Below are 27223 nucleotides of genomic sequence, written 5' to 3' on the forward strand. Positions count from 1 at the left end.
GTAACCAGGAAGTTGATAAGCCCAAGATGAATATAAAAACATAAGGCCCTTTCTTCTGTTCAACTCTGCCAAGCAACTGTACATCCAGTTTGATAGTACTTTTTGCTTTTGTTGCACAGAAAAGACTATGAAGGCTGTGATGTTCCTTGTTACAAGGAACCACTCTGAAATTAGGAAGGCGCATTTGAAAGGAAGAAAACACTGCATTTTATATTTAAGGTGATGCCCTCCCCCCAGATACTTTGGACTCCCAACTTCCAACATTTCCAGCTATGATGCAAGCTGGAAATTAACAAAGAAAACCTCTAACATTATGAAAGACAAACTTGTTTTAGAATGTTACAGCTAAATTTCTGCAATGGGGCTGCTGCTGCATTAATTTGTTTTTTAAAAGTTGCATGTTATTTTAAGGAATTGCAATCATCATACAAGGCCCCCTTGTATCTTCTTGTGCCCCCTGCATGACAGGTCTGGAGGATGGCAACACTCTCCCCCCCCCGGGGAGGTTCAGCTGGTGCCTTCACTGCATATCTTTAGGTACCAGGAAAAAAACATTCCTCTTCTCCTGGACCTTTTGACTAATTAACCTACCCATGGCCTTTTAAGCTCTCACTGTGTGGTGTGTGTGTTGTTGTTTTGCTTGTCATTATGTTATGTAACCTTGTGTTTTTATATTGTAAGCTTCCCAGTGATACCTGGCTGGAGGATGGCATATCAAACAAGCAAGCAATGCTGTAAGCCACTTTGCAAATAGGAATATTTTAAAGAAGTATAAAGCCAAAAAAGCCAGGGAAACCTTCAACTGAAACGCAGCCTCATACCTGGAACGTGTGCGCCGCCTACTCATTCCTGGACTGTTGCTGACACGATATGCAGTTGGGACGCTCCTCTCCTCCCTGCGCCTTTCAGGTGTGTGAGCTCTTCTCCTGGGTGATCTTGAGCGAGACCTGAACAGGAGGCAGAAGGGGGAAATGTTCAAAATCCCAAGTGGGAAGGGACGGGCCTTAATTTCATTATCTGATTTCAGTAGGTGTGCATTATCTTCAAAACCTCATTACAAGATGTACATCCTGTTACACCACAAATATATATACATATTTTTAAAGAACCAGCAGATAGGTGGCTCAGTTGGTTAGAGCGTGGTGCTGATAATGCCAAGGTCATCATGGGATCAGATAACCCGTATGGGCCAGCTGATTATTCCTGCATTGCAGGGGGTTGGTCTGGATGATCTTCTGGGTCTCTTACAACTCTACAATTCTATGACAACATATTGTTCACTGGAGATACTGTCAGCTTCCTGAGGCTCCTTCTTCCACACACATTCTGAGTTCTCAATTATTTGATTCCAAAGCCATATGCATTTTAAGATTTATAAGTAGTGATTTGATATGTTAAGTAGGTGAGCAAACGAAGCTGCTTTATACTGAATCAGACCACTGGTCCATCTAGCTCAAGACTGCCTACCCGGACTGGCAGCAGCACTCCAGAATTTCAGACACGGTTCTTTTGCAGTCCTAACCTAGAGGTGCTTAGAATTATTATTTTTTTGGGGGGGAGCTGCTATGTACTGCACTGCAGAGTGACTGCAGTTTGCCTTGAAAATCTGATCTTATCCCCGATCTTTCAGAGAAGGACGGTGATAGCGGTAATAGTAAAGGGGGATAAAAACCAAGACTGAAGAAGCTGGAGATCAGTCAGAACCTTGATGCTTTAGCAGGATTTTCCTTTAAAGGCTCAGCAGTCATCTCTTTGCACTAATGAAGCTGCCTGAGAGCTCTTGCACTCAGATGCTGCTCCCACTGATGGGCTGCTCAGCCATGGCTCCATGCTCTACATCCCTGCGGATTCTGGGATTAGATATGGATGCACACACTTCACCTTCATAATAGTAATAAATAGGCTGCTATGGGAAGTTAAGAAGGGTCACTAAAAGGGCTCAGATCCCTCAACTGCAGCTGAATTTTTAAGGGAAGCCTGATTACAACTGTTTGAGCCTACAAGGGCTCAGACAAATAAGGAAGCTATTTGCTTAAACTACTTTGTAAGTAGCTGTGTCATGCTCTTTAATTTCAAGTGGTTCTGCTTTCTTCTGGGGGTGCAAAGGGGTACACATAACCCTAAACATTTTGTGAATCTTTGTACTTTTGTCCATTTACTGTATTTATTTCCCCCAATTTGAACTATAAAATGGTGATTTTCTTGAGTCAAAATGAGAGTACTGTACCCCTAAACATTTTTATAGAAAAAACCATCTATCTATCTATCTATCTATCTATCTATCTATCTATCTATCTATCTAAAAACAAACACAGCTTTGACTAAGGTACTTTCCCGTCCCACCCCACAGTATTAAATAGAGAAGAGATGCTTTTACTAGCTTGAATAAAAGCCTTATTTTAACATGATAAATCGCAAGGATATTATTTGATAAGGTGTGAAATATTAATAAGGCCTTCCCTTTCAATTGTGTTGCTAAACAAGGTCTGTTTAAAGTTCTATTATGTTGGAAAGATTTGGCATATAATCCTACATCTTAAGGAGCAGCACTGGTGCGAAAAGATGTTGCCTCCAAGGGAAATGAATGGATTTTGAAGCAACGCAGCGAACAAATTTGCACCATTTTAACAAAGGGAAACCATTTTGCGCCCTAGCCTAGTTGATTCTTTGAAACTGAGACAATAAGCATGTTAACTTTACCTCTGCCAATCAGCTAATCTTAAAAGTAATCCTTTAATCATGCCTCTCTCTGCTAATTACTATACAGGGTTTGTTAGCTGGGTAAACAGAGTAGGTGGCTTAGCAAAGTAATCTATTAGTGAAATACATAAAGAAAATTAATGTGAAATGAAATTCTTGGCTCAACTGAAACGCAAACTTGGGAGTCTGACAATCCTCCACACCCATTTATCAGGAGCAGCCCGAGACAGATAGGCCCCCCAGAGCAAGTGTTGTATCTTTCTGTAGGTGGGATTTTGTGAACAAGTGGCCTGAGGATTTTCAGGTGTAAAATCTAACTGCAAAATTAAATCACTCACTGTGTAACCACTTATTTTTATGATCTTATCTCTGCGTCCACCCTTTGACATACAGTGCCAACCTCATTCAACAAACTTTGTAAGCAAAAATAAAGAACATTTAGGTACCCCTGCCCGTACGGGCCAGTTGTGTCCGACTCTAGGGTTGTGCGTCCATCTCACTTAAGAGGCCGGGGGCCAGCGCTGTCCGGAGACACTTCCGGGTCACGTGGCCAGCGTGATGAAGCTGCTCTGGCGAGCCAACTCCAGCGCAGCGCACGGAAACGCCGTTTACCTTCCCGCTATAAAGCAGTACCTATTTATCTACTTGCACTTAAGGGTGCTTTCGAACTGCTAGGTGGGCAGGAGCTGGGACCGAAAGACGGGAGCTCACCCCGCCGCGGGGATTCGAACCACCGACCATGCAATCGGCAAGCCCTAGGCACTGAGGTTTTACCCACAGCGCCACCCGCGTCCCTTAAAAGAACATTTACATATTCATAATTAATATGTTTCTTATTTGTATTAACTGTGAGTTTTCTCAACCAGGATACCATGCATTAGGTATTCCAAGACTGACGGTTCACAGCTACTAAACCACTGTAATGCTGAGATCCATTTTATGCTTATGTGTGAGGCCAACAGAGTAAACACAAGGATCAGGTGCTGGATTCAGCTCAACAAAAGGGGCCTCAAAGTGATCATTTTTCCTATGTGTTAAGGAAACAGATCCTCCACTGGGGCATGAGCCAATAGGGAAAAGCTGGAATGAGTCTAGAAAGCTGATAGGGAAAGGAAGCCTGAGGTTTTCCTCACAGTAATGTATCTGCAGCATATGAATATGGCCATCCAACAACAGGACGTAGCAGTGGCTGGTCACTGATACTGTAGAGTATCTTGCCATGCTGAAATGCAGAAGGTTCACTTTACCAGCTGGTGAAAGACAAGAGACATTTTTATTCCTGCAGGCTTTTTGCCTGCTAAGTATATTCTGTTTTATATAAAGGTTATGCTTTTATCTGTGGTCTGGCTGCATTTTTAATGCTGCCTTGCTAGCACACTTAATGTGTATTAAAATGTCTTTTATTGTTTTGTTATGACATTTTGATTTCAGATAGTTGTAAGCTGCCCTGAGTGGAGCTTCAGCACTATAAAGGCAGGACAAAAATTTCTGCCGAAATGAATTCATATTTGCTATCCATGAATGGCTTTGCTACGCAGCAAAAATCTCTACAGGGGAAAGTTGATAAAAAAGGGCGTACGTATATGCTGCACATATGGCCTGGTTTGCAGACCAGCACCTGGTCTTTGAGAAATCTGGTTAATATAAGATAGGAATCCAGAACCCCTCAAAATTCTTGCTCCCCCCCCCCAATATCTTCCTGCTGGCAACAGGTCCAAATGGGAAGAAGTGACTCAGCACTTGTACAGCCATTCCCTAGTCATGTTCTCTTTGTGTCTGGCCCTTTTAGGCATATATTCACACTTCTATCTACAATGGTGTGGTCCTTTAAAAGTTGTAACTGTGGTTCTAAGCTAAGAGCTATCAGGTTTCCAAGGTGCATCTGAAGCTGCATGAGGTTTGAGGAACCATTTGCTGCCAGAGGCCCTCTAGCCCCATATATGCTAGTGCTGGAACACAGGAAGCTGCCTTTTATTAGGTTGGATTATTTGTCTAACTAGCTCAGGGCTGTGTACACTAGTCTTTCCCAATTTGATGCCCTCTCAATGTTTTGAACTACAACTCCCATCATCCCCGATCAAGGGCCATGCTGGCCATGACTGATGGGAGCTTTAGTCCAAAAACATGAAACACATCTATTTCAGGGACCACAGAGTGGTAAATACATGCTGAGAACACACAAAGCTTTGCTAGGGCTCTCTTATGCAAGGAATGCCCCTTGTTCCGAATAGCACCACATTCCCACACAACGTTGTTGGTTTTTTTTAGAACAAGACCATGCCTGCTTTCAAAATTGGCCTGGTAACTCAGCGAAGAAGAAGAAAAGGAGCAGCAGGATGCCCCTAGAAGGACTCTGAATATCACTTTGTGCAAGGTATGAATTGTGCACAGTGCCATTTGTTCCAAAAGCCCTTTAATCTTTAGCATTCAAACTCACAGACTACCTGAACTTCAATTCATCTTCTCGAGGTAAATGAGTCCTAAAGGTTGTTTAATCAAATCAAAACAAAGTTTTAACACCAGTTCCTAACAAAATGTGTGCCAACTTATTAGAACAAAACCAAGTTAAGTTACACTCCTGAAAGCAAAAGCAAAACTGCTGGGTGGCTATGCTATGCCCAGTTAAAAAAAAGTTCAATATAGGTTAACACTCAGAATATCTCAAGTACTGAACTTCTGTAATCTTTATAGCAACCCTGCAAAGCAGGAGGCCTGTATTTTAATTCCCATATTACAATGCTAGAGGGTGGGTTTTTTTGGGGGACGGGGAGGCTGAGAAATGGTGGCTTCTCTGAGGCCACAGAAGTAGTGCTTTATTTTAAAATGACACACCTTGCTTCCAAAACAGCATAAGGCGTATGTGCCCCATATGATCAGCTGCAGCTCTCTATAACATTTTAATGTGTGGAAGACAGGGCACAGGTACAAAAACAAAACATGCATTTGCTTCAGACATTACAGTTTTAGGCAATACATCATAAAGATCTAATCTGAACCTGGTGAATAAATAGCATGTATGGCAGCCTCACAAGGAAAAGGAAACGAGCATAGAAAAGCACTAAACAATAACATTAGTTCAGAAAACCCACCTGGAATGCCGGACAGTTCTATAGGCAGTGGGAAGTGAGTGCTTGGCTTTTGAATGTGATCGAACCCTGGATTTTGACGAAGAGTGATATTTGGAAGGAGGCGACCTTGACCGTGACCGTGATCTTTTCTTGTGCTTTTTTTTCTTTTTCTCCCGCTCTTCTTCCCTGGGCAGATCTCTGCTTCTGCTTGAAGGCCTTTCAGGTGCCTTTGCTTCCAAGGTCGGCAATGTCCTGATGCCAGTCAACAGGGGACACTGCATGTTACCAACAGTCTGAAATAAAGCCAGGCAGGTTTTAGCTTTGTGTCAATATGTACACAGTATTTACATTAGTTTGGAAGTCTAGGTTAAAATTGAAAAACCCTTCTGCAGTCCCTTGTTAATCTTTGGCCAGTTATTAGCCTAAATTTCCAAACTGTAAAAAGGGATCATTAATGACCTATTGTTCCATGGCTGCTTTGAAAATGGTGATGGAGGAAACATTTTGCATATTTAACAGTGATAAACTGAAGAAGTCAGCCCAGGATTTTTCAGTCAATCATGAATGAAGTTGAGTTCCTGTGTTCATCAAATCAGACTCAATTCAACAATTTGGCCCATCACATGACCTGTAAAGGAACACCAACTCAACGGTGTAACGTTATCTTTCCACAAGGGCCAACATTGATGCCAAAATTCAGCATCGCCTGAGCTCTGCGAGTGTAGCTTTCTCCCGATTGAAGTGCAGAGTGTTTGAGGACCAGGACATTCGCAGGGAAACCAAAATGCTTGTTTACAAAGCTACTGCACTACCAACCTTACTGTATGCTTGTGAAACATGGACTACATAAAACCCATCTCCAACTCCTTGAAAGATTCCATCAACAGTGTCTCCGAAATTTTTTACACATCACTTGGGAAGACAAGCAAACTAATGCCAGTGTACTGAAAGCAGCAAAGATCATCAGTGTTGAAGCAACTATTCTCCAACATCAACTTCTTCCAAAGCAACTACTCTATTCCGAACTTAAAAACGGAAAGCGTAATGCTGATGGTCAACAAAAGAGGTTTAAAGATTCTCAAAGCAAATCTTAAAAAATGTAGCATAAAGCCAACAATTGGGAAACACTGGCCTGCGAGCACTCCAACTGGAGAACAGCCTTTACCAAAGATGTCATGGACTTTGCGCTCAAACTCAGGACGAAAGCAAGAAATGTTCCAAGAGGAAGGCGCGTTTGGCAAACGCTCACCATGATCAATGCCTGCCCAGAAAGCTATGGCCTCATTGTGGAAGGACATGTAGATCCAGAATTGGGCTCCACAGTCACTTACGGACTCACTGTTAAAATCGTGCTCATGGAAGACAATCTTACTCGGCTATGAGTGATTACCAAAGAAGAAAGAAAAGGAAGGCTTTTCACTAGCAATGAGCCCCATCACATTCAGCTTCCCACTTCTAAGTCAAAAGTATCCAGACAAGGAGTAACTAAGTAGGAACTGAATATGCTGAATCACTGGATGTCACCTGAGAGTTGGAACCCAGAAGTGGGTCACACTTTGACCTAAGTTGAGAGGAATAATACCAGTATTGTATCTACATCTCTTACTAGAATACTTCTCCTAACAAAACATTTCCATCCTTGTCAGAAGCGTAACTCAGCAGAGGTCCTAACAGGTAACGAACATGTTGCGAAACTTTACACCAGAGCACAAAAGTCAGTAGCTGGCATCTCTCCACCCTTCCTACATTGTAGGCCAGCAAAGTTTGTTGTAGTGACTTTGTATTACGTGAGAAATGTGTGACTGGCTAGCCGAAGTTACTTTACAAAAAGAAGCAGAGGAGGTTTGTAATGGCAGATCCGGCATCTACTTTAGATATCTAGCTTCCAAACAAGAGTAGAGAGCAGAATGTTTAAAGTGTTCTACTGCCTCACTGTGATACCCACTGCACATTCAACTTTCAACTGGAAATAAAGTGGGCACGAAGCTTAATCAGCACCTCCTGAAATCACATTTTTTCACCTATTACTGTTTCTTTCAGAATTCTGCTCAATGTGTTGAGTATGCAAGCTGCCTTGGAATTTGTAAAGGAGTGTATAATTGTTTTAAAGGAAATAAAATAAACTTAGTGCAGCCATCTTCCACTCTTTCAAACCCAAGGCTCATCTAGAACATCAACCTATAACATGGGATCCACATTTAATATTTTTACCCCACATACCCATTTTCAACATGTTTCTGAGAGCTAGACAGACTAGAGGGAAAGGACTTTAATAATGTATAAAGTATTGGTAGGCAAGAATGAAAAGTTGTATTTGCTGAATTTTGATCTTTCATTGCTTCTTGACATTTTCTGGGAAGAGACCCAAATAAAGAAAGAAACTGTCACAATTATTATTACCCTGTCCTTTTTTTGCATTTGGATGCTACTTTCTTCTCATCTACTTTCTCAATCTTATTCTAACAAGGTCACTTTCTATGAGGGACTGAAGCACAGCAACATTTATCTGCTGCAGCAGTCTGCAAGGCTTGGGAAACTTGGACAATCTTGCTCAGAGCAAGAGATGACCCAATAAAAAGGAATAATCTGTACTTTATGTGCTGGTTTTGATGAGACACCTCACATCCAGCAAGACAGAATATAACTTTCTAATTTTCACAAGCATTGCATACATATTCAGCAGTAATTTCTCAGCCAAATAAATGGTTTCATCTTCAGAAGCCTATGTGATTTCTCACCTGCCCCCCACGTAAAAAAACACCACCAGGTTTCTCAACCACCCTTCACATTCAAATGGGATAGTAATGTAAAGTTATACTTGTTTCACAGTGCAGCTGACATATTAGAATAGAATAGGATAGTTCTAGTCTATTCTATTCAGCTGACATATTCCTGATGAAAAAGTAAATTACATATAAAGCTTTTCTACAACGATTCAGACCGCCAGTACTGTCTACACTTGATGGTGGGCAGCTCTCCAGAGTTTCATAGAAGGGGCTTTCCCACTTCTACCTGGAGATGCTAATGATAAGCCTCTCCCCCATCTTGTCCACACATATGGACACCTGATGTTCAGCGAATGCAACAAGGTTAAACTTAAGACATAGTACTACCTCAATCAAGTCACTGTTGCCACAATGATCCCCCAACATGAACCTGTGCTGGTATAAATATATAACAATATGTATGAGAAATACCCTAGAAATGGTTTTATCTAACCAACACCCATGTGAAGTTAAATGAACATTCTAACATTCCTCACACTGGATGCACCGGCACTTCACACTAAACCGTGATTTACTGCTAGTACACAAACTGGAATGAGTCTAATTAAAAAACCTAGGGTTTGGTCACTCCCCCTGCCCCCCATTCCTTCTGTGTGGCTGGGAGCAGCAATTCACTAGCATTTAGTCTCACTTTCCTCTGAAATTTTTTGTGAACCAAATCCAGGGCATATCACAAATTCTGGTTAGTTAAATAAGCCTGCTGAACAGAGACTGGCAAGAGTCTGGATTAAAACCATGGTCTCTGTTCATAGGCAGCAAGCCAAGACTAACTGAAATGAAAGACCAGCCAAGTTCTTATCCACCCAGTGTAGGAGATGGGAAAAGGAGCATGTGAGCCCGAGGCTTTAGTCTGCCTCGTTCCAGTTTGTGAATGCAAGTGATGTAGTGCTATACGCAAACTGGACCATTAAGGAACACCAAAACCTGGCTTGTCACCGAACATCAACTCAGAGACCTGCAGACAATAACAGATCCTTGCCAAGTACACCTGCATAGCAACATGCATTTGTTGCATTCTCCCCCATGTTTTTCATTTGTAAACTTAAAAAATATAGCATAATGTACCAGGAAATTTGCAAATTGCCATTTTGTGCATCTACAAAAATAAAATTAAAAAAATCTAGCACCACAGGCTTTCCTCCTCCCCCAACAGCCACCTTCCATATGAAATGTTCCATTAAGATCTCATCTGCTGTTTTAAGCTGGAGAAATTCTATGCATCTGCTATAAACCAGGATTGGGGAACATGTGGTCCCTTTAATTGTTGTTGGACTCCATAGACCCCAGCCAGCCTGGACAACTGTCAGGGATGATGGGAGTTGCAGTCCAACATCAACTGGAGGGTCACTGGTTCCCAACTTTGCCTATCTTATCCTTGCCTTACTTAACATGGAAAGGCTTAGAAGAATTTTAGTAAGAATCTCTTACAATAAAGAAAACCAGTTAAAAATGATGGCTCTAGGTTTGCCTTCTGCTTCTTCAACTATGATTATGTTGGACAATACACAAAGGTAATGGAAAGCCAAATTTCAGATATGAGGGAGACACATCTCTCTTTGAGTGCTAATTGACAGTGGTTTTTTATGACCGTGTTTGGGGGGGGGGGGGAGCTCCACACAGTAGTAAAGCTACCCTTTGGTAATTTTGCTTCAAGGACCATAAAGAATTTTACAGCATTGCCATGCGAATTAAATGCAACTATCCCCCTCATCTCAGGATGACTGGCTTACTGGAGGCTCCTAGCAAATAAAACAAGCAAAAATGGAAGGCACAAATGCTAGAAGCAATGAATCAGAACTGAAAGGGCTTCAGTGAAAAGAATATGAGATGCTGACAATGTAAACAGATAATTGAGACAGAAGCAGAACACACGGAATAAGTCCACTGGTGCACATATTATTTTTAGTAGTAACAAATGCTGAAATTGTCTTTGCATTTACACTTGTTTATAAATATCTGGATTGCTATTCATACAAAATTAGCAGAGCAGTTTGCAATAATCTTATATTAAACAATGTATTTTAAACTATATAAAGTAAGAGATCATCTATTACTTCTCATTCACATGTTTTTTTCTCTCTCAACCATATTTGTATCACCTCAAATGCTTTATATCCCCCTTTCAACTTCAGGATTCCAACCCCCCCCCCCCCAAAAAAATACTCTGTTACAGTACATATCCTCCAAATCCAAATACAGTTGTACCTTGGAAGTCGAACAGAATCTGTTCCGGAAGAATGCTTGACTTCCAAAATGTTCTGAAACTAAGGTGCGGCCTCCGATTGGCTGCAGGAAGCTCCTGCAGACAATCGGAACCCGTGGAGGACGTTCGGGTGGTCAGAGAGTCCACACATTTAGAGCAGGAGAATACTGTATCGGCTAGAAAGATGTGTCTAGTTTGTGCTACTGCACTGGCCTGTTGAGCGATGCTCAGGATGAAGCGGACAGGAAGACATGCTTGCTATTGCCAACCTTTTACTGTACACCTGTATCAAAGCAGGCACTCGTAACAACCTTAATACATTGCAAGACATCAGGAATTGCATCCAATGTTAGGCCTACTCAGAGAAGACCTCTGCAAAATAAATGCACACAGCCAACTTAGGTGGGTCACTGAGTATAACTTAGTTGGATAAAAAACCTCAGCTGATCTGCTGCGGCAAACTACTATTGAACAAAGTGCATTTAATATATTTATAACATTTTACCCTGCATTTCCACTGAAAGATTCCCCACCACGCGTAACATGTGATCTACAGCAGAACAGGAAATGGGTATAGCATTTATATACAAGGGAAGGGCTGTAACTCAGAGCTCCACCTTTGCATGCAGATGATCGCAGGTTCAATTCTTGGCATCTCCAGGTATCGTTGGAAGTGACTCCTGGGTCTGAAATCCTGGGGAGCTGCTGCCAGCCAGTGTGCACAGTACTAAGCTAGATGGATCAGTGGTCTGATTCCGTATAAGGCACTTCTCATATTCCCCTGAAATGAGCTTGTGGTTTTTAAACTTGGAAGGACTGCCTCAAACAAGGAAGCGAATAGGCTGCTTAGGCAAGGGTTTTGATTCTGAGGAGTCATGCAGCACACGCAGTAGCAGAATTGGTCCTTCCAGACAACTGCCACCAAGCTGGGCAATAACAGAATGTTGTGGCTTAGCTTTAATATTCAGAGAATGGAAATGCTCTCCAAAGTCAACTGAAAAAAGGGGGCTGATAGGCAGTCTGTTGGTTTTCTAAGGTGACCTTTTCTAATCTAACACAAATGCAAACGTTCCTGCAATATTCACAAAAAGTGCTGACTTATTCTGATGCGAAAAATCTGAGGGTTGTCAGAAGGAGAACTTCAAAGCGGATATGCAATTTCCATTACTCTAGCTGTGCCCTGGAATTACTTCAGGCCTATGCTGAAATTCTACCCACTGGTGTGCCTTGAAGCTCTGCAAGACCTCTAAGGTACAGGATCAATAAGAAATTGTGTTTCAAAAAGCTGTAAGAGGACATGGTAATTGCTGGATGTATTGAACACTTCTAACTTTAGCCACCTCTTAAGAGGTTATTCTAGCACATCCCTACGTTGGAAAAAAAGTGAAAGGTTCACCTTGCAAAGAAGGGTTAAAACCACAACTGCAAACACACAAAAAGATAACCATGTCTTAGGAGAATTTAATGAATGTTCCATAAGGTTCTGCACAAGAGATGTGAATTGTTGCTATTAATATTATGTTTGCAGCCACAATCAATAATTTTATTATTATTTAGTATTTCAAAGTCAGCAGGTGATTCTGAGTACTCCAGTTAATTCAGTTGGGATGTATGCATCTTGGTTTTATGTGAAATATGAATGAGTCTCATTGTAATGAGTCCCAAGACAGTGTCCTGGAGGGGCTGTTTCAACGGGGGGCAGGAGCGGGTTGAGGTGCCCAAAGATTACCCTGGGGAAGACCCCAGCAGGTTAAGGTGAGTCATATCAGGACCCTAGGAGTCATCTGAGCTGTTAGGTAATTTGTTCGTGGGTGAGTAACTTGACCCTGAGGATGGTCCCACTGGATTGCCATGCTACTGGCCCCCCCCCAGCCTCTGATGACAAGCCACCACCCACCCAGGAAGCACTCAATGTCCAGTATGAAACCTCTCCATCATCTAGGATACAGAGATGCAGGCACCAGTGTAAACAGACAGCCCAGCCCCTTAGATGGAGTTCCTGTTTGCAGGCACAAACCCAGGTCCCACCTTGTTTGCTGTGCTAAAGTCATGACCACCCCTCTCTATTACAGGAGCCCAGGGGGTGTGTCAACTGTTGGAACAATGTTTCAGCTTACCTGGTCACCTGTACCTGCTGTGTTGGTGATCCTTGCATTGATTTTGTACAGTACTGAGAAATCATATAGTAGTAAATGAGATCCGAGCAAAGAGTCCTTTGTCCTGCAGGAGCCAGGACACTCGGCTCCACATTTCTGGATTAGATAATAAGTTTCCCACTACATAGGGACGTGGGTGGCGCTGTGGTCTAAACCACTGAGCTTCTTGGGCTTGCCGATCAGAAGGTCGGCGTTTCGAATCCCCCGCAACGGAGTAAGCTCGGTCCCAGCTTCTGCCAACCTAGCAGTTCGAAAGCACATCAAAGTGCAAGTAGATAAATAGGTACCACTCTGGCAGGAAAGTAAACGGCGTTTCCGTGTGCTGCTCTGGTTCGCCAGAAGCGGCTTAGTCATGCTGGCCACATGATCCGAAAAGCTGTCTGCGGACAAAACGCTGGCTTCCTCGGCCAGTAAAGCGAGATGAGTGCTGCAACCCCAGTCGTCCACGACTGGACTTAATAGTCAGGGGTCCCTTTACCTTTCTTCCCATTACATATGAACCAAGAAACTGTAGATATTATAGATATACATTATAAATGGCATATTTGGAAAAAATAAAATCAACCATAGCAAAAGAATGCATTCTACCTTTTTATCATACTAAAAACTTCCACTGGATACGCATGCACTGTCAAGGCACACCTCAAATCGTGCTCTGAATCACAGCCTTTTGAAGTAAGGATGGCTTTAATACTACACAACTTGACACACACTCTAGTTTTAAAAGCCCTGGTACATGTGAAATGTCATAAAATTCAATGCCTCTTTGTTTGGGGAATGTTCTTCCATGACAATTTGCAAAAGGTAGGGGGGGAGGGAGAGACAGACAGACAGACAGACAGACAGTCAGTCACAGTGTCAGTTACGGTAATTACTATTCAAAGGAAAAGGAAAATAATTTCAAACTGTATGATTATTCAAACTACATAGATTGGTCTTGTTAATATGATTTTCCATTAATCTGAAAGACAGCAACTTGGACTATACTTTAGAAGTGACCTACTGACTGTGTGCACCTTTTTATTTGTTTAATTTTTTTGAAAAAACCCCCACTATGTTCCACTAAATATCAAACACAAGTCCAAAGTCTCTCTGGGAGTAGAGTATCAAGTAAGTAGTTCAGACTAATGCTGTAAATGCTTTTTTCTGGATGCAATGAGAATGTATTTAATAATCCAATCCTGAAATGTAGTAAAGTACTGCACTGAATTTATTTTAATGACCACCATGGTAAAAATGAAAAACATGAGAAATCAAAAGATTAAGACCCTATTTTGAGCACTGTACTAAAGACTTGGACTTTATTATTAAATTGAAGTATTCCTATTAACAGTATTTGCAACAGAGCCCTTTCAGATATTGATATCGTAAGAAACTGGTCAAAGAGAACAGTCCTGAAAAGTAAGATTTTAGAAACTTAAAAGGGCAGAAGACCAGAGAAATGGGAAGCTGAGATAAAGTGGTAGAGATTTTCGATATATGAAAGGAGCAGAAAAATTGACCCGTATTTTGAATGGCATTTTCTGAGGTTTCACACCTGAATCCCAAGAAAGGCTGGGGCAGGGAATCAAAGTGGGTCCCCAGTGCTGAGATATCTGGCAGGGGAGCACAGAAGCTCTCATTAAAATGCCAAAATGTTCCCTGAAGTGTAGCTGATAGAACTGCACAAGAGACAAGTCAGGGCAGAGGAAGTATAAAACTGCGGAGGGGGGCACAATAACAGAGACACATAGAAGCTTTCCATTACTTCTACCACCTGTGGAAATTAGCTGTGACCAGAGTTATCTACGAGGAGAGGTGCCAAGGAATGCAAAGCAGCTATGTGAACAGTTGCCATATTAACAAAATGCACAACTTGGTTGCTCTGCTAATACCTTTTCGATTTGATTTTCAGATTGCAGCAGAGAAATCAGAATTCATTCAGGGCAACTCCCCCCCCCCAAGCCTTCATTTACTCCCCAAACAGCAGAATTCAGAAAATGCACTGTGATAAAACTTCTAAAGACAAAATGGAACCCTTCCCCACCTTATAATTTTCCTAGAGAAACTGATTTTATAAAGTATGAAAGAAAGTCACCCTTCATAGCAAATTCTGATTTTATAGGTTTTCCACTAGTGTGGTGAGGCTTTACCATGTGCCCCCCCTCAACTGGTGCTGAGGTTGGGAGAGACAGCACAACAGCAGGCTGGGGAAAGAGAGGGAGGGGATTGTTCCATATGGCAAGATGAAATGTTTTTGCTGACAGAGCAACTGCCCTAGCGCTACACAGATCCCCCCTCCCCAAATATCTGAAGTTCAAATTGGGTCTAGTTATAAAGGGCAATGGGACGCGGGTGGCGCTGTGGTGTAAACCACTGAGCCTTGGGCTTGCCGATCGTAAGGTCGGTGGTTTGAATCCCCGCGATGGGGTGAGCTCCGTTGTTCGGTCCCAGCTCCTGCCAACCTAACAGTTCGAAAGCACATCAAAGTGCAAGTAGATAAATAGGTACCACTGTGGATGGAAGGTAAATGGCGTTTACGTGCGCTGCTCTGGTTTCGCCAGAAGTGGCTTAGTCATGCTGGCCACATGACCTGGAAAAACTGTCTGCGGACAAACGCCGGCTCACTCGGCCAGTAAAGCGACATGAGCGCCGCAACCCCAGAGTCATTTGCGACTGGACTTAACTGTCAGGGGTCCTTTACCTTTATAAAGGGCAATAGAGACAGTGGGACTTGCCATTCAAAACATCAAGTTGGGGAAGCCTGGTCCCCATCAACTGGCAGCATCTCTGGGGAGTTTCAGACAGGAGTCTTTCCAAGCCCTACTTAAGAGATTCTGGGGGTTTAAACCTGGGACCTTTTGCATGCAAAGCATGTACTCTTCCACTAAGACATCCACTCCTCCTATTACAACTTATAATGAAGAGCAAAGTTCCTATTGAGGGGACAAGGAGCATATTCAAGACTCAACCATGAATTGTGGAGAGCAATAAAGGCCATCAAGAACACTAGCCCCACTTTCTAAGATTAGGGAGCAAGTCTTTCAGATGGGGTGGGGCTTCCAGACAAAGTCAAGTCTCAGCACCATTTACAGTTAGTACATACAGTACTCCAAACTTAGTTTTGCCACTCTTATTTGGAGTTCACTTTAGCAGAAGTTTGACATCACAGTAATAACTTGGAAATAAAGTAGCCTAGAAAAATTGCTACAGCCATCTTAAAGCCCTGGTTTCAGCTTCTAGTGTAAACAATATATATATTTTCCTGAGCAGGGGAGCAGGAAAGGCCTACTGTTGACAAAAATGCGGTGACAGCAAAAGCAAAAACCCAACTATTTTGTTTGGGAAATATTGTTTCAGGCAAGTAGTCCTGAAAATGTCAGAAACTAGAGCACAGAAACATTTTTATCAGTCGTCTCAGAGGAATCAATATTTTGTTTGAAGGCATAAAAATATTTGACACAGTTCAAACACAAACAACGCTAGTTTTAGTTCAATAATACTGTGGTAAGATTTGATAAGAAGTGCTTCATTTTGGCACCTTTCCACACAGCTGTGACATGCGTACCTTTTTACCACATCTGGTGATTTAGAGTTGGGAGAAGTTATGGGTTAAAAAAAAGTGTCAAAACTATATGGAGTCTAAGAAGAATCCGAATAGTTTTCATATTATAAATACTGTGTGTGTGTGTGTGTGTGTGTGTGTGTGTGTGTGTAAGACAGACAGTCACCAAGAATGGATGGGAAGAAGAGAAAGGAATGAGCAATCAGCAATTACATAATTAGCAAGCAAGTTAGCTACAGGATTTCTGAGATATTTCCAATGTACTGCTTAGAACATAACTTCTGCTGGTTGCTATGTTAAAAGTGCAAATTTTTAAAAAATCTCTAACCACATGGAGTCATACAGTGTACCACAAGCAGACCTGGACTGTTTCAGGTACGACTGCAAATTGATTGCACTTGTGCTTGTGTACACACACACACAGAGACATTGAAAACCAGGATTTTGTGAAGACACGGTTTCTAAGGATGAGGAAATGGTAAGCTGTAGCCACCAGAGTCCAGACGATCAACAGTGAGGATGAACTGAAAACTATTTACTGTTCCCAACCCTAATCCAGCTGAAAGCCATCTAATTAGATTTTAATTTGATCCTGACTTGTTTTTAGGTGGTAATTTAATTATTGTTAGATTTTATACCAATGTTATATATTTGATGTTAGCCACCCTGAGCCCAGTCTCGACCGGGGAGGACGGGATATAAATAAAAGGGTTTTTTTTAAAAAAAAAAATATTATTATTATTATTACCATCTTAGAGAGGTTAATGAAAAGCAAACACTAGAGAAGCAATAAAATAAAAGCAAGAAATTACTGGATTCCCTGCTCACCTTTGGAAAGTTCCAAGGCTGCCCCATACTTCTGCAGAAATATGTTACAAGAGTTATTTCAACAGAAAGTCAAAGGACAGATCTCTCCTGAGCTCTTAGAGGCATTTATTTAATCAGTTCTCCTCCTCTGAATGTCAATTATTCCTCCTTTATGAGGAATGCAGGCTTTGCTCCAATGCCTATTATGGGCAGAAGCCATTTACTGTGGTCTAGTTATCGACGTACCTAGTTGATATACAGTGAATGGAAAGTGTAAGCTAAGCCTCAGATGTGAAGCAGGGTAAGTGCATACTAACATTTATAAACCTGTAGCAAATCAGGTTTATTATGACAGACCATTACTGTATTAGAAAATACAAAAGACAAGTTGATAACAAAGACTCCCCCCACCCCAATAAAACAAAACAAACAGATGGTATAAAGTTTATCCACTGCTGATGTTGGAATTTTAATTCACTGGGTTGATAAGGCAATTGAATACCCTTCCAGAAATAACTGTTCTGGGCCAGGATCAGTTCCTGACACAGCAGCGTATCACGACGAGTAAAGGGATTAAATCAAGCATACACCCTGTGGGTGGTAACAAAGACTACCATTATGAAGGAATACTGAAGGGTGGCAGGTCAAGTCTCTTGTCTACCTTCTCAAAGTGCCTTCTCAGAGAAGTTATGCACTGAATAGCATCAGCCTATAAAGATTGCAGCTGTTGGTGCATGCGGATGCACACAGTCCTGCTTGGCGTTCACAGCTTTCTGTCTCATAACAATGAACTGTTATAAACCTGTTCCAATTCTGAAGGACAAGACCAATGCTCCAGTTCTCGGGCCAAGCATGTTAAAGGATGTTGGGTACCGCATAACCAACAAAAGGCTTTAATCTGCCTAGGAGGATGGATGAACAAGCAAAATGCTTGGGGAGAGAGAGGTGAAACGGACTACATTCTTTCCCTCCAGCAAATGTGGTGCAAGGTGCCGTGGGCCACAACCTCTTGTTTTGCAGTGGAGAGAAAACCCTCCACTACTTTCCTGCCTTTGAAAACTCCCTACACTCCCCGAAGCAACTCCTTTCACTAGAAAAAACTTCTATTCATAGAAGAGAATGTATGTAGGTAAGGAGCTTTGCATTGGGCCACTGCATCCCAATGACCCCCCCCCCCGCAATAGTCTTTGAACAATATCTGGTAGAGATGGATACAGGGTGTTCTTCTTTCACCATGCAGCTTGCTAATCGCCTGTACCTTTTAAGGAAATTTTTAATGAATGTCACTACTATACTTTTATCGTTTTTAGGTAAGCCACTTACAAGAGTTTTAAAAAATTATATTAAGCAGAACAAAAAATTGTAACACATGCATCCTTTAGATGTTTCAAACTGCACAATTTGATATCTGCAAATCATACTAGTAAGTCTGATTTTGCCAGATAAAGCCGGTGCTTTTTATCTCAATTTTCAAAGCCATTTCCACCTTCGAGAACAAGGTGGACTTGACTCCTTCATAATCATAAGTCCACTTAGGTCTTCATCAGGATGCAGCTTTGCTTGACTTTGTCAGATACATCATGTATCATTCACCCAAAAGCAGAAAGAGAACCAGAAAGATCACACTGTGGGTACGGCTGAACTGGGTGATCAAGGAATAAGCTCTCAAAGTACTTTGGAACAAAGCAAAATTGAGGAAGGGGGGGGGGGGAGAACTTGAGAGTCGCTGGTGGCTAATAATATACAATTTGCCATGTCATTCACAGCAACCAATTTAATTACAAGTATTGTTGTTCGGGAGCAATTGAAGATATTCATTGTCTAACTTTAAATTTGCATTTCCATGTGCTCATTAATAACCATGAACAGTGCTATTAAAAAAACAAAAGCTATTAAGAAAGATTTAAAACAAAGACATCTCATTTGCATACAATTCCAGTTATTTTTAGCACAGGCATGGAGCATTTCTGAAGTCTCATTCATAGGACTAATTTTTTGTGGGGGTGGGGAGCTGAGCACTTAAGGCAACCTTTCCCAACCTGGTGCCATCTGTTCTGGTTGGAGCTGATGGGAGTTGTAGCCTAAAACATCTGGCACCAAGCTGGGTAAAGCTGCCTTGCTAGGAATCGTTACTTGGCTAGGGCATTAATACAAGTCCCAGTTCAGTGGACACATAAGTGCTATGTAACTGGCTGTCACAGATACACCTCTCTTCCCACAGTTCAAATATTTTAGTTTCTTTTCTCTCAGGCCATTCACTCTTAAAAGTGAACGGTAACCTCAGGGATGCGTGAACACTTTCTTGGAGAGACAAAGACACATTTATTCCCTTCCTATCTGTTAGCTGATTGAGTCAGGGATCACAGTGCCAGTCTTCTGCCATCTCCTCAAGAGTTCTCTTTCATGCTGGAGGGAAATAAGACATCTCTCTCCAGCCCTCCCCCCTGCCGCAAAGCTTTATGCTTCCATTGTAAGCTCTATCCTCCTAGGCACAATAAGGTATACTTATGGGCTCCTGTGAGAACCCAAGAATGTGAGAGCTACCGAGTAAGAACTAAAGTAAGCATTGGCTATCTTATATACTTCAATTGTACTTCTAGTGTATTGGAACACATTTGTAAACAGCTAGCTATTCCATATAAAATATGCAGTAGGTCACAAGGAAAGGAGGGGCAACAGCTTCATTCTCTGCAGGGTGATGCTGTGTTTTAACAAGGAATATATCCATGGGGTTCAAGGTCCCAAGAGGTTAAAAAAAAGCAAATACCACTTTAACATGGGCTAGGGCAGAGCTTTCCAAACTTTTCATGTTGGTGACACACTTTTCAGACATGCATCATTGCATGACACAGTAATTCAGTTTTACTAGCAAACTGGAGGTTAAATTAGCTGCAGCCGACACACTAAGATGTCATGACACACAGTTTGGAAAGCTCTGGGCTAGGGCTATGCTTTTAACCCTGATAGCTCAGCTCTGCGTCAAGCATGGAGATTAGTGAAAAGCATTCATGGAGGGCTGGCATTTCTCTCTCCTAATAAAAGGCTACAAGAGGAGGGAGATGGTGCTAGTGAAAGGAGAAGGTATGGCTGAGCAAGGGGAATAGAGGTGGCCAATCTCAGAATGTATATCGTTAATTTACGGCTTATTTCCAGGAAGGCTTAATCCGATTTGTAGACCGTAGCCTAAATAACTGTAAAATGCCATTGTGTTTGTCTTCCATCTTCACCTTCATTCCGAAAGTTGCCATTACTAAGCAATAAAAGAGTGTCTCCATTTTCCTTGACCCGTAGGTGGCTTCTGTGAGACTTGAATGCTGGCTGATAGGCATCCTGAACAGGAGCACTCCCAGGTCTCACTTGTGACCAAAACACACTTCTAGGATTCTACCGGCAGCCCATAAAAGAAGACGACTAAAAATGTGTGCGCTGAGTAGCAAGAGCAGAACCTGGCAGTAAGGAAATTCCACAAACATTGAAGGAAGCTCTTTTCCTAGAGCATAAAGAAGTGTTAGCAGAACTGAAGAGCAGAGAACCCTATGACAAAAAGCCAAGTGCTAAAGATTTGTCATAATTTTTACCATCATACTTCCATAGAAGCCAATAATTCCTCCCTATTAAGGCTAACCTGATTTGCCAGAAAACAGCAGGTGGGTCAGTGTTTTCAAGACACAGACTTGTAAACTCAAATGGGGGGACCCAAAGGAAACCATGCGAACAAAGGCCCAACAGGAGCCTAAAACCTTTGTTTCATACCCAACAGATTAAGTGACTGCACATGGGTACTAATAATTTGCCTTCAAGGAAATATGCCTGCGTTTGCAAGTATGCAGACTGTGGCATTATCAGGCACCAGAAGGCATGTGTTTACACTGCCACAGCTTCTTCTAACGAATGCTTGGAGTTACAGTTCTGCAAGAGTGTCAGGCACCTCTTAGGAACTCTCCTCTGCACCTATGGGAAGTGCAAGAAGGGAAACCATAATACCACCCACACCAGCTGCATGCACATCCTTCATCCTCACTACCTAGAGCCATCTCCCGCCTGTGAAAAGCAGAATGGGAAAGGGCATGTGTGAACCTGAGCTGCAGTTTTGATCAGTCCTCAGAAGAATTCCCATGTAAAAATACATCTGGACAGCCCACTGCCTTCAATTATGAGACAGGAGCTGCCCTAGATAAAGAGAAGTGACATCCTATGGAAAAGGTAGCTTCCACCCCCGCTGTGCTTGCTAGTTAATGTACGAGAAACACAAAGGTAGTCTACGGACTCTGCCTCAGAAGTATAATTCTCTGAGGCAGCTCATTAATAATTTTCATCCTTCAGCAAGAAAAGCAACTCTGGTTTGGGTGAATACAAGAAGGGGAGAAAAAGGTTTTCGAAAAAGATTCCTTGGCATTAATTAAAGACTTAAATGTACTGAACATACATTGTACGGACACAATTAGCAAATTAAAGTGGAAGAAAATTCACTAGCCTACAATGGTTTCCTTCATTTAAGATAAAACGGCAATACCAGTAATAGTGAGCAATTTTTAAAAGTGTTCAAAACACTTTATACACGTATCTTCCCCATGTTACAGATGCTTAACTGTCTTTAGTCAGAAGTTGGGCATTTATTATTGCCAGTCCCACGTTATAAACACTCTTGAAGCAGAGACTGGTTTTGACTTGTGTCTCTTGAAGGCTTTTTTATGTTGGCGTGCCTTTATTATTACCCCCGTATTGCATAGGGAAGATTCAAACCCAGGGAATTCCTTATTTGTACCACAGCCTCTATGCTACATGAGTTTACAAAGGTACAATTGAAAGTTTAATTTTCCATCACAGAAATATGTCAGGGTTTTGGCACAGCTCTTCCTTCATTATTGTGAAATACAAGTTTGCAGTACAGATTTTCCAGCAACGAATCCCATAAGCATCACATTCTGTCCAAAATGATGTTTATTTCTCCATGATGGCAAAAAATCACTATACCTCAAGGACCGCCTCTCGCCATATGAACCCCTGCCTGGACCCTGAGATCATCCACTGAGGCCATTTTGCATGTGCCTCCTCCGCTAGAGCTCCAGAGAGTAGCAAAAAGAGAACGGGCCTTTTCTGCTGTGGCTCCCAGTTTGTGGAATCCTCTCTCCAGGGAGGTTCATCTGGCGCCTTCTTTACACGCTTTTAGGTGCTAGGTGAAAACACACCTCTTTAACCAGGCCTTTGGCTGACTGACAGTTAATGCCCTTTTAAATGTATTGTGAAAGGGGGGTTATTGAGTTGTCTTTGTTGATCTTGTAATTTTATGTTGTAAACCACCCTGAGTTCTACGGGTGTAGGGCGTTAAATAAATAATAAAATAAAAATTATATTTTGACTGAACCAGCTCAAGACATCCTTATCAAAAAGGCATACTAGTAGCTTCACCATTTTCTACATTAAAGAAAAAAAGGGGGGTAGACTATGCCACCAACAGAATGACTAAAAAAGAGAGGGGCAATATTAAAGAGTAGCTGTGGATTAAATAAGTGCTTGATTATGCCACTGCTGCAACCAGTATTTCATGAAATTGAATTACAGAAATTCTTTACTATTGATTTATAGGGCTGTTATTTCAAAATACGTCAGAACTAAAAATATACCTGTACAGCTGTAGACCTTTTTTTTAGGAGATCATATACTATTTTAAAATCAATAAACCAGACGGCGATCTGATTTAACATAGTACACATGCTAAAATACAACACATACTTTCAACATGGGCAAGTGTTTAAAGCTATTTTTGCACAAAAGATTTTAGGAAAGCAAATGAAATAAAATGGGAATAAAATTAGCCCACAACTGGGTATGGTCAGCAAGATATCACAAAAGGCTTTAGGAGTATTGATCACAAGAAATTCTTTCAATATGGTCCATTAACTACAAGGCAGCTGGCTGTGGCATCCGCCTGTAAAAATTGTTTAATGATTCAGTTTTAATTGCAGTGTGGTAGTTCTAATAACCATCATGTTCAGTAATAGAAGGCAACTGCCCTTCTAGAAGACAACTGCCCCTCATTTCACTGACCCATAGACGCTTAAAAGAGTAAATTGCCACACCTGTTTTAATTCTTGTTCAATACAGCAAACATGTGCAGAATACTGAAAATATATCCCCCCAAATAAACAGGATTCTAGAAGCTGCCAGAAATTCTGATGTGAAAATTTGCTTAAGTACTTAGAACAAGAATTTAGAATACAGTGGTACCTCGGGTTACATACGCTTCAGGTTACATACACTTCAGGTTACAGACTCCGCTAACCCAGAAATAGTACCTCGGGTTAAGAACTTTGCTTCAGGATGAGAACAGAAATCATGCTCCGGCGGCACAGCGACAGCAGGAGGCCCCATTAGCTAAAGTGGTGCTTCAGGTTAAGAACAGTTAAGAACAGTTTCAGGTTAAGAATGGACCTCTGGAACGAATTAAGTACTTAACCCGAGGTACCACTGTACCTTTTAAACCAGGCTTATAAATAAGCCCATAGTCTGCATCTGTATTTGAGCTATTTTAAAATTTTGTTATTGTTTTACATTTGTTTTATGGTTGTGATAGTTTTGTTTATAGTTGCATACTTTATTGCTGCAACCCATCCTGGGACGTTGTGGTGAAGGGTGCATAAGAAATCTAGTAAAATAAATAAAATAAACGTTAACTAGCCTCAAAAGCAAGAACAATAAACTTTAATTGCCTGTTGGGAGGGGATGTCGGCTCTGTTCCTCCTCCAGCAACCTGCCGCATTTCTATGAGGGATATGGAAGACAACGCTGGAAGCCCAAGGTCTTTCCTTGCTCAATACAATGCACAGTGTTTAGAGTTTAAAAAACCAACAGCAATATAGTCTCCCAGATTTTTTAAAAAAATATTCCCATTCAATCTTTATTGAGTAAGACCAACCATCTGTCTAGTTCAGTATTATCTACAGTGACTGGCAGTGGCCCTGCAGAGCTTGAGACCGGGAATCTATCCCAGCCCAACCTGGAGATGCTGTGGATTGAACCTAGATGCAAAGCAGACGCTCTATCTCTGAACCACAGCCCTATTAGAGCCCCTCGTGAAAACATTCCAAGCATTACCTTAAGGAGGAGGAGGAGGGACCATAGCTCAAAATATGCTCTGCATCGGAGGACCCCAGGTATAAACTCTGCTATCTCTGGTCAAAGCAGATCAGGAAACAGGGTCGTGCAACGTATTTGCATGAAGACCGTGGGAGAATTGACTCACCTTACCCAACTTGCAACTTCTAAAGGAACTGGATCCCACACTTCATTAATATTTTGATTGGACAGACCATGTGTCACAGGTGGAAGATGCTGACACTTACTGGGTCAACACTCTCCCCACCCCGTAAGTGGTGATAAACAGCTTGAAAGCAGCCTGACCTACCACAGTAATGGCCTTTGCATCTGAGCCCACAAGTGTCCTTCCACACAAATCCTTACATTTTCCCTCACCATACTTTTTAAAAAAAAGATATTCTCAAAATGCTCACTTCTGTGTCAGATACTGAGCTTCATGTATGTATAATTAGATACACTGTCCATGAGGAATACTCAGAGGAATCTCCTCTTCCCCACAACCTATTGATCTTAGTTATAAAACTGTTTCCTTCCTTCCTGTTTTCTCCTTCTTCAAACAGAAGCCCTTGGATGGCTGCTGCTAGCCATCCAATATTCACTTGCTCCAAAGACTGAGCAATATGCAGTTTTATCTTCTTATGAATTTAATTTGACTTTGCTAATTTTTTTGCCACATGCTTCCAACTTTCACCAGCTAGGCCTGCTCCAGCCCATCGGATATTTCAGCTCCCAAGAATCTTCTGAGGTTGCTCCTGGCAACCTAGTACATTTAAGTGCTCATCCTTTGCCACTATCTCAAATATTATTTATTTCATTTAAGAGCTACCCAAACACAATAGTTCTCTGGGTGACACACAAATTTTTTTTAAAATACATTTTTAAAAACTCAACAAAAATTAGAGCAATGAACACTTTGATGGTACAAAAAACCCGTTTTGAAGCAGATTTATCAAGATTGAAACATCACACACAATTAATACAGAGTCAAAGCAATAAATTTCACACAGCTGTAGAAGCATGCTAAAACCACAGTGTAATGCGAAGATTAAACGTTTATAGATTTAAATCTAAAGATTTAAAAGGCCTGAGAAAATAAAAAGGCCTTTGCCTAGTACCAATAGGACATTAAGGTGGGCACCAAGTGGAACTCTTGTGAGTACTCTGTACAAACAACCTTGGCAGATAAAAGTAATTAATAAAACAAAAGCCAGATGCTTACATCACTCCTGAATGCACAGACACTACTGAAATCAAATGATGTGCAACTGGCAGAGTGACTGCACCCCCATAGCCTCTCAGACAGCCCCCCTCTCTCACACTACTTGCCTAGGGCCAACTGTGTCCTTATCCTTGTCCAGAAACACCAGCAAAAGCTTGCATTTTGCCTTAAATGCCTTGATTCTGATAAAAGCACTTCTGAATCTTGAATTTAAGTGAAGCCTGAAGGAATTGGGGGGGGGGGGAATCGCACAACATTTGTAGCTTTTAAAAAGAGTGATTCACATAAAATATTCAGTTTACACAACAATGTGAAATCTCAAGTTATTCAGGTACCATTTAGTTATTTGCAGAAGGGTTTTTTTTGGGGGGGAGGGGCATGCGCTTATTTTTTCCCTTAGTGCTTTTAAACTACATCAGAATTTCAAATGCTAGATCTAACATGAGCTAGCCTTATTTTATCACACATGAGCATCCACCGTAGTGGTTAGAGCACTGGACAAGGGAGAGCAGGGTTCAAATCCCTGCTCGGTCATGAAGCTCATTGGATGACTTCAGGTGAAGTCAGCTGAAGTTGAATTACAGGATTATTGTAAGGAAAAAATAGAATAGCCCCAAAATGAGCTCCACAGAGGAAGGGTGGGGTACAAATGTTAAAGAGAATGAGAAATTAACCATGGGTGTGATTCGTGTCAGAACAAAAGATGCAAAAGGTGTACACATGGAATCTGGGGGTGCCACTGCTGAAACTTCAAAGGATGTATAGTGAAGGATGGGGAAGCAAACTTATCACTTTTTTTAAAAAAGGGGGGAACACTGGAAACAGAGAGTATTGGCCCAATTTAATATTTCTTTTATATCATTTCAGCAACTTTGATGTAGCCCAACATGCTATTAATTTCAGATCTATTTTCCCTCTGGAAAAAGCTTTCATTCAAGTCTAATAAATACTAACATTTCAAGCAATGCTGGCTTCTCTCTCCTACCCTGCCCCAAGCAAAGTTCTTTGCAGTATATGCTACTATGGTTAAAAACACCTTTGCTTTGCTCACCTCTATATTGAAGGCATGCTCCTCCATTTTCTCAACCTCTGCATCTGCCAGGGGATTCTTCAGGTTCTGCAAGAACAGTGCAGCTTTTCTTTTTCGTTCCGCCTGAAGCTGCTTTTCTTTCGATTCCTTGGAGGCTTGGGCTAGCTTTTCCCTTGCCGCCGCCGCTAATCTGTCCTCTAGTTTCTGCTTTGCTAGGGGAAAAAAGGGATACAGAATGTGGAGAGTTTACAAGGAGGTAACTTGCTTATCACATTAGGAGGTCAACAGTTTTTTAGCCTGAGCTGCACCCTTGAGTCTAGAAAATGCACATCTATGTAGCTCCTAAAGAGCACCTTGGGATATATATATGACTTAAAATCCAGTAGAAGCTGTACAAAATGAAAGCAGAGGGGAGAAACCATTTGGTTGGGAGAGATTAAAAGACCAAACAATGTAAGATTATGAACACTGGACTAAGAAGAAAGGGGGGAAAAAGATGAGTTTTGTAATAGAGTGCAACAGAGACTGAGAGTTCAGTTCACCAAGAGAGAGAAGTCACAGAAATGAACAACAGAACAGGAGAGGAGGTTTAATAGGAATGTCAGGACCACT

General features: G+C 41.6%; 1 protein-coding gene across 4 annotated transcripts in view; it reads right to left on the reverse strand.

Annotated features, from left to right (window-relative positions):
• The window catches only part of SFSWAP (splicing factor SWAP), a 103154-nt gene that overhangs the window by 15632 nt on the left and 60299 nt on the right, over positions 1 to 27223 (reverse strand). For all 4 annotated transcript variants that reach the window (XM_053370227.1, XM_053370226.1, XM_053370228.1 and 1 more), the window contains 3 exons: positions 26633 to 26823; positions 5790 to 6061; positions 822 to 947 (listed from right to left, as the gene is read on the reverse strand). In XM_053370227.1, coding sequence (XP_053226202.1) covers positions 822 to 947; positions 5790 to 6061; positions 26633 to 26823 — 589 coding nt within the window. The remainder of the gene's footprint in view (positions 1 to 821; positions 948 to 5789; positions 6062 to 26632; positions 26824 to 27223) is intronic.

The sequence above is a fragment of the Podarcis raffonei genome, chromosome 16, assembly GCF_027172205.1.
Source record: "Podarcis raffonei isolate rPodRaf1 chromosome 16, rPodRaf1.pri, whole genome shotgun sequence".
Taxonomy (NCBI): domain Eukaryota; kingdom Metazoa; phylum Chordata; class Lepidosauria; order Squamata; family Lacertidae; genus Podarcis; species Podarcis raffonei.